Source organism: Eurypyga helias, unplaced genomic scaffold (assembly GCF_000690775.1).
Source record: "Eurypyga helias isolate BGI_N326 unplaced genomic scaffold, ASM69077v1 scaffold3296, whole genome shotgun sequence".
Classification (NCBI taxonomy): Eukaryota; Metazoa; Chordata; class Aves; order Eurypygiformes; family Eurypygidae; genus Eurypyga; species Eurypyga helias.
Genome location: NW_010255861.1, coordinates 1 through 8,560, shown reverse-complemented (window position 1 = coordinate 8,560; position 8,560 = coordinate 1). Strand labels below are relative to the sequence as shown.

The following is an 8,560-nucleotide window of genomic DNA, read 5'->3' as shown; positions in this document are numbered from 1 at the left end:
AGCCACTCTGTTGAACATGCTGGCCCATCCAGACTAAGGATTATCTTCTTGTATTCATCAGACTGTCATGTTATGGTGTTCCTGAATGCCTCCAGCTGCTTCTGTATGCAGTCACTACTACTAGTTTTTGAAGACAAAGACTGTTCTACTTCAAATCATAATTTTTGGACAATAGTAGCAAAAGCAACTTCAGAGTAAGCAGAACTAAGGAAACTAGCTATATTCCCTATCAACACCACAAACTGCAGCATTTCCTTTGTTACCCTTTTACTGTATGGACGGTACTTCAAAAGCAAGAACATTAAATCAAGCCATGTAATAACAGACTGTGTCTGATGTGTCCTTTTGACTGAAAGTACAGTGCCTCCAAACCATTAAATACCCAGTTATAAAACCCTTGTTATCAAGAAATGCTGTCCCCACACCGTACACCTGTACCACCTACTCGGGCAGAATCAGAATGTAATGCCTATGTATACACATCCCAGTTGGGGGGAGAGGGGCGGGGACTGAACCAAAACACCAACCGAAACATATTGCAAGACAACAGCTATAAACAGAATCAACTGTCCTGTTGATGGCTTTGAATTAAAAACATATTAGCTATAGGGCAAACAAAAAACACACTGAAGTGCCTTAATTATGACCTCTGCTATTATACGCTTTGTGACTCTCTGCATTCACTGGGGGGGAGGGAGGGGAGTTTACCATCTCAAAAATTAATGCTGCCTCATCAGCAATTACTCAAACTTCTTTGAGAACAAATAATGCTTTTACTAAAAGATGATCTTGCACTTCACCAGCAAAACACCTACTAAATTCCTCCATCCTTCAAGCTTCCAAAGCCTTTTTTTAAGCACAAGAGTTCACGTGTGTGTGAACTCAACACTACTCTAGAAGCATGGTAAAAAGTGCCAAGCGATCTTCTGTGTTTGAAATCTCCTGTTGTGTAGCAGCTAGAAGCCAACAAATCTAAAGCTGATTAACTGGAAAAACTCCTTGCATTCACATTTACAAAACAGCTCATGACACAGAGGGAAGAATTAGTAGTAAAGATGACGTTAGCTTACAAAAATAATCACAATTAAGTTTTCAACAGCATATGGTCAGTTTATTCTGAGGATTCTTGTAACGCACCTTTATTTTTCCTGCAAGCCTTCAGGCTCCTTAATCTTTTTTATAGAAACTATAAAATATAAGCACCAATTTCTTGAGGATTTTTTTAAATTTTAATTCCTGTTAAACTCAGGAGGGTTCAGAACAATATGCTTCTGAAACTATTTCCTACCAGAGAGGAAAAAAAAGTTATTTTTCAGAATCTGAAAATTTGGCCACATTTAAGTTCCTTTGCTCAGAGGAAAGACTTGGCGTTGTCTCTCACTCAAAATGCTCTTCTCCTAGTGCTTAAAACAGAGGGCAAATAAAATGCAGAAGAAATGAAGCTACACTGGCCTTTTAGAAATGACAGAACAAGAAGTCTTTTGATTTTGCTTGCTTCTACTTACAAGCATTTACATGGAAGTTTCATAATCATGACGATGCTACCTACAGTAATTAAGGTTTGACCACCGGCGAGGGTGATCAGTCACTGCAAGAGGCTGCGGAGTCTCTATCCTTACAGATACTCAAAGTCCAACAAACAAGTTCTTGAACAACATGTTCTAGTTGACAGTGCCTTCAGAAGGGCCTTGGACTAGAGAGCTCCTGGTCCCTTCCAACATCAACTACTCTGTGAATCTATGATTTATTGGTATTGCCCAAGCACGGTTTAAAAAAAGTTTTTATCACCAAGTTGCAACCTTGTTGTTTTAGTCTGAGGGGACTAAAACTTCATAAAATGCTGTAGCACTCCAGGTACTACCTTGGACAGTTGCAGTGTCAACAGTGGGACCAATTCCTTCTTCACACAACCAAAGTTGAACTAAGCCTGAATGTTGAAGACGCAGTTTTTCCTCAAACAGGCTAGCTTTCATTTCTTCCTAAAATTCAAATATGCTGGTACCAATCCAATCAAAGCATTCTAAATACTGGCATAAGCATTTCTTTTCTTCCATAAGACAATAACACAGTTGGTTGTCAGCTTGGTTGCCAGTGACAGATGTCAGTTAAAACTAATCAGAGATTGACCTGGAATTCATCCAGACATCATTAGCAAGTTAATATTCATATTACAAGCATGTGGAGATGAAACAAAGACCACTGCAAAAGCTCAGGCTGAAGTTAGAATTCTCGACCTAATTCCAAGGTTCATTTTCTACCTTCAGGTGTTACAGTTAAGCGAGGAGAACAAGAAAGCCTATCCAACAGATTAATACACATCGTGCAGTCTTTGCAAACTAGATATTCGTTGCCGTGTTGACAAACTGCAGTAAGTTCACTCCTTCCAGAGGAAGCAGACAGCATCATGCTCACCAAGACCCCCCATATATGCTGAGCATAATAGTGGAGATCATTAACTACAGGAGTTCTAAATATAAGACACACATTGAATGGCAATCTCTTTTTTATTTAAAAAAACTTGTAAAGCTAGCTAACGTGAACAGGAAGCTCTTTTTCTGCTTTTAACAGGAAAGCCTGCAACCACATGAAACCAAACAAAACCTGAACAGTTTACACACACAAAAAAAAAATCAGTCAATTTTTAATTTTTTTAAGCTAACCTCTGTGAGAAGCATTTTCTGCTAATGCAGTAGCACTGATGTTCTACTACTTGAACCACTTGTGTGGTCAATCAACCAGCACTTACATTTTTATCTGATGCAAAGTCATGAGACATGGAATTAAAGCAAACTAAAAAAAACCCAAAGTATTAAAAAACTCCATGCCTTTACACCTTGATGTAAGACATTCAATGTCCTCCAGAATTTCTGGTCTCTTCTCTGCCACAAGAAATAGGCACAACAGTTCTCTTATCTTAACCGTACAAGTATTTCAACCAAGAACTAAACAACTGAACTAGACGTTATTTACAACCGTTGGTGGAAACAGTTTCTTCTGCATCTTCCAGTCATTAAAAAAAGTTAAAATAACTGTCAATACTGTCAAATCTAGAATGTTTTATTCTAGAGGCTTTTTTTCTCCTTTACAGCAAGCTCAACTTAACTTTCCGTGGCCCAATTGGCCTATCGTTCAGTTCATTAATAGCAGCCATAGCTTCCTCATAGTTTGTCATAGCAACGATGGCATCACCTGAAGGTAATCCTTGTTCATTATACTGTACAGAAACCGACTCTGGTATGACTCTGTAGCCATAGAAAAAATCCAGAATCTCATTTGGAGTAGCTTTAAAAGGTAAATTTTTCAATCTAATAGGAACACCACGTTCAGAACCACCACTGAAATTTGAATCCGGCATAAATCTTTCTTCAGGAAAACTTCCCATTTTATTATTCCCAAACTCCATTCTGCCAAAAGGTTCGCTGTCGCCACCAAAATCCATGAGGGGTGGCGGACCTCTAAAATCCTTAGGAGGGCACATGAAGTCCTCAGGGGGGTGCCTAAATTCAGAAGGATGCCTAAAGTTCCCAGGGGGACCAAACGAATGCATGGGTGGCCCTTGGGGTGGCCTAGATGGTGAACCAACTGGACTGGCAGGATCACCTCTGTCATACGGATGTGAATGACTCTGCATTTCGTTTGGTGCAGACAAGGGTACGTTTACACCAAACTTCTGCATCTGCTGTTCAGATATAAGTCTTATTAATATCTCTGTTCCCAAGAATCTTCGACGATTTAAGTTTTCTGCTTTCAGGGCTTGTTCTTCAGATTTAAATTTCACTAAAGCTTCTCCCAGCCCAACTCCTTTATCATCATAGAGCAAGTAAATGTCATCTTCATCAATGTCAAATCTCGCAAAGAACTTTTGCACTTCAATTTTTGACACATCAAATGGAAAATTCCTTACATACACACACACCTTAGGGCCAGAATGACCTTCCCGGTAACTTTTCTCTGGTATGCCCTGTCCAGAATGATCTCTGTCTGGTGATCTTCTCCTCTCACAAGAATCAATTATTTTCAACATTGACTTTCTTGAGATTGGAAAAATGTAAACAGTACGATTGAGAAGAATCTTTCTATGACATTCCAAAGCAGCGCGGTAATCTCTCTCACTCCTTAACATCACAAAGGCATCTCTAGTCCTCCTCTGATGCTTATCTGTTAGAAGCTTGATTTGTGGGCTGCCTATATCCAGGCCAGGAAAAAAATCTCTCAAATCTCTTTTCTCCACATTAGTAGACAGATTTCTTAAGTGTATGTAATATTCCTGGCTGGGAGGTGAACGAGAACGTGTTCTTTGTCTCCTTGGTGATCTTGAAGGAGAATACTTTCTTGAATGCATGTAGCCTGGACTCATTGGAGAAGGATCTTCGCAAAAAAAACAATCCATTTCATCCGGCACGTCTACGCTCCCACCATATTCAATCCACCGTTCCTCTGTAGACGGGCTTATTTCGATAAACCTCGGACCCATGTACTGTCTATGACGTTTAAGTCCTTCCAAGGCATCAGCAGGCGTAGCAAATTTTACCAAGCAATTACCATTGTTTAAACCATTGCGATGCTTTATCAGAATCACTCCATCCACATGTATCCCAGAAAAGAAAGCACGTACTTCATCTTCTGTTGCCGAGTAAGGTATGCCACGTAGAAATAAGTATAGATCATCCGGGTTAAATGGATGAGAATCCCTTCTTGACTGATAGCTTGATTTAGGCATACCTATATCACCATGTCTTGTGCCATTGGAATGGAAACCAGCCTCCGGATGATTAGGTGGACCATAACCAGGTTTACTTACTCCTTTAGGAAAAGCCATGACTGAATGTGGAACGTCTCCAACACCTGATGCACCAGAACCGTTAGTACCCGCTCTTCTAGATCCCGACATAGTTTCTCGTCCTCCACGGTCAAATCGTTTCCGGCTCATTTCTATGGTATTCTGCATTTCTGCCTTGCTGCTGAGAAAGAGCTCTATGCGCGAGTCCTTGATAAACCCTCCTGAACAGCTCATGGCACGCCGTGCATCTTCGTCTGTTGCAAATATAATAAAAGCCTCCCCAATCTCTCCTCCAATAATATGCACACCTCCATCAGGAATATTCAATCCCAAGAAGAAATGACGAATATCTGCAGAACCCGCAACAAGAGGAAGCCCCTGTAAACGGATGACTACAGCCATGCTGAGCTCAACCCACAGCAAAAATCACCTGCAGACAAAAAGGTACACATGATAGCACGTCTTTAGTACTCAGCTATTACAGTATCTTAACACTTAAGAAGCTAGAGCCTTTTTAATGAATGTCCTTGTCTCAATCAAGAGAGAAGGTATCAAAAACCCACAAGTTCACAAGATTAAAAGAAGATTCACTGAAAGTTGATGAGTCAGAACAGTTAGCTACTCCACCGGCACACGTGCACAAGTCTATCAAGAGTCCCTATCCTAAGGGCAACAAAATCCACTTAAGTCACTCCTCACCATCCACAATACCTACAGAACACCTGAAGTCTTTCATGGCATAGTTACTGTATGCCAGAGATCTCTGCCCAGCCCTAAGGAACACACACACAAAAAATATCCTGTTTACTTTTGAACAGGACATTTGTGATCATAACACAGAAAATACTGGATGATAAAAGGAGAATGGAAAAAGGGTAACTACGTCACTAGAAAATGAAGTAATTCACCAACAGTGCTAAGTTTACTGCTTTGACAAGTTGCTCTACCCAGTGATCAGTTCTGTTCAATAACGTTTGTTTTCTCAGCGTTCAAAACTGTTGTCTCATTCATGTAGTCAGAGTATTAACTGCAGCAGCCGCATGCACTCAGGAGAGCAAATCCTAGTTCCCAGCCACAAGTCTGCGAGAAAAAAAGGCCGTGTATGATCTTGTCACAATACTCAGTGAGAAGTGTTAAGCTTTTGGCAGCTTACCTGTTTCTGCTTTGAAGACCTGATAAATTCTGTAAAATCAACTTAACTGTGGAAAGAAAATGAAACATAATTAATGGCTGATAATCTGTACTTCGCTTTACATACTGTGCTACACTGCTCCAACTCATCCATAGCAATGGCTAATACTAAAGCCAAGCATGTAATGAACCCACAATTTGGGATACAATGAAGAATTCCTTCCATGTTCCAAGATGCTATGCACTGCATCTCTGTGTCTCCATTTCAGAAGCAAAAGAAATTCAAAATTTAAGTCGACTTCTGCAAATGATGAAAACAGTGAGATTATTCGGTTATCAGTTGTGCCACACTGAACTGTTGAAATGAAACAGATTGACAGAGCATCGAGGGAAAACTCTCAATTCAATTCTCTCAAGTCCTTGAAAGATGTGTAAGTCCATCTCAAGATTACAGTACGTCTCCATTCTTCTGAAATCCGCCTGCTTTCAAAGTTCCCAACAAGAGTATGCTACTCACCAGTCCAGCACTGCACTGAGCATACACAGCGAAGACAATCAAATGGAAGAGCACAAATATCCAACAAGGAGCAATTTCAGGAAGTCCTTCAATCCACAAAGCAAACCAGTCTTTTCCCTGTATGTTTTTTGCCTTTCAAATATAACAAGGATCCCCTTAACACACCAACTTGAACATGTCCTGGTTTTCAACATCATCTAACATCACACAATACATTACACAGTACTCTCAGAACAAACGCGAGCTTCCGTAGCAAATGACTACATCCCTTTAAAAAAAACGATATCCCACCACTCCAATGGCAAGTGTTTGAGAATCTCTTGTACAAACATAAAGCACTAGATCCTGATGCCAACTTGACTGTTGATCACAGTAACAATCACTCCACCTGAGCTTAGCAAAACAAGAGCAAAGCCCAAGATTCTACATCAGCACTTGGTAAACACAACCACCAAAACCGACTGCCTAATAACTGCACTGAAAATCATGTGCTCTCTGTATTGTTGTGGTAGGTGGACCCCAGCCAGCAGCCAAGCAGCCACATAGCTGATCATTCACTCCTCATCCCCACCAGCGGGATGGGAAAGGAAACAGGAAGAACCAAGTCAAGAAAACTTGTGGGTCAAGATAAGACAGTTTAATCCGTGAAGGAAAGAAAAAAAGTGAAACAAAAGAAATCACTCACCACCTTCCATAGGCTGACATGCCCAGCCTGCCTCCAAACAACCACCTTGGAAGCCAATAAACTTCTCTCCTCAAAAAAAGCACCAAAACCCTCAAACCAAAACCACCTTCTTCCTCGTGCTCAGGCTTCACTGCTGAGCAGGATGTTACATGGCATGGAATATCCCCTTGGTCAGTTTGGGTCAGCTGTCCGGCTGCATCCCCTCCCAGCTTCTTGCCTACTTCCAGTGCACTTGCTGGGGTGGCAAAGGGGGGGGGGGGAAAAGAGAAAGCCTTGACACTGTGCAAGCGCTGTTCAGCCATAGCCAAAACACTGATGTGTTGTCAACACTCTTTTAGCCACAAATCCAAAACACAGCACCGTATGGGCTGCTATGAAGAAGGTAACTCCATCCCAGCCAGACCCGGCACCCTTCTTAACGTATCTTCTCAAAAGATGTGATGGCAACACCAAAATGCAAGGAGAATTCAAGGGCAGAATTTTCTTACAGGACCTTCGTGTCTTCAAAAATCAAATCCGCTGCCCTGCTACTTCATGATGTGTTTAATCTGTAGTATTTCTGAATTTCACAACTCTGTGTTCTTATCCCAGTTTTTAAACCGCATTTAGAACAGAGGTCCTCGGTATTCCTTCAGTGATAAATGGCAAGGTCTCCACAAAGTACCACGGATACAACATACAACCTCCAGTGGTGAAACTACACACCGACCCCAGATCATCATGTGAAGTTTAAGAAGTCCACAAACAGAAATAAAGGCTTGAATGGTAAGCTTTTAGTGGCAATCGAATATTTCTAAAAAGTGCAGACAAGCCATCCAACAATCTAAAGTGAATGGCCAAAAAAAGTAGCTTCAGGATGAAAAGTGCCACACAAATCTAAGACCAGTTCAACTGAGCAAGGACTTCAGCGAAAGAGGATTTACGTAACAGAGTGACGACTTCATGCCCCCAATTTAAAAGCACAACAGTATGCACAGCGTTTCAAAAAATTTTATCTTTGAACTGAGCTAACTAGAAAACAGTACTATACCTATGCTTCCACAGCCTCAGCAAGTTCCAAATACCATAAAAACTTCACTAAAAAAGAACCACAACTTGCAAACGTTGTCGGAAACTAAGCCTGCACTAGTGTTTTTACCACAACACCGAGAGATTAGTCTGCATGTAGCATGCAAGCTAGATCGAACACCCACTGACACATCCCCAACCATAAACCTGGCTATAGGAATAATGGGTGGCTCTAGTCTTTTTTAAAATAAGCCTTAACAGTCGAACGAAGCTGTTGCCGGGATGTGCAAAGGGAGCGAGGGGAACGGGGTGAAGGGGAGGCCGCTCCGCGCCAAAGGCGCTCCAGCCCACCGCAGGCCGCTGGCGATCCGACCCCGGGGGGCCGCCCGGCCTCCTCGCGGCCGTGGGGAAGGGGTGAAGGGAGGCACCGGGGAGGGAA

The 8,560-nt window shown here is 41.6% G+C and overlaps 1 protein-coding gene across 1 annotated transcript; it reads right to left on the bottom strand.

The window, feature by feature from the left end:
* Window positions 1-2,488: 2,488 nt before the first annotated feature.
* Window positions 2,489-6,145, bottom strand: RBM12B (RNA binding motif protein 12B). Its single transcript, XM_010153441.1, has 2 exons — window positions 5,934-6,145; window positions 2,489-5,210 (listed from the first exon to the last, which is right to left on the bottom strand). The coding sequence occupies exon 2, from the start codon at window positions 5,180-5,182 to the stop codon at window positions 3,083-3,085; it is 2,100 nt and encodes a 699-aa protein (XP_010151743.1). The 5' UTR covers window positions 5,183-5,210; window positions 5,934-6,145; the 3' UTR covers window positions 2,489-3,082.
* Window positions 6,146-8,560: the final 2,415 nt, after the last annotated feature.

What these genes read in the sequence shown, in the direction of transcription:
- RBM12B (XM_010153441.1), bottom strand. Translation starts at nt 5,182, where the DNA reads ATGGCTGTAGTCATCCGTTTACAGGGGCTTCCTCTTGTTGCGGGTTCT.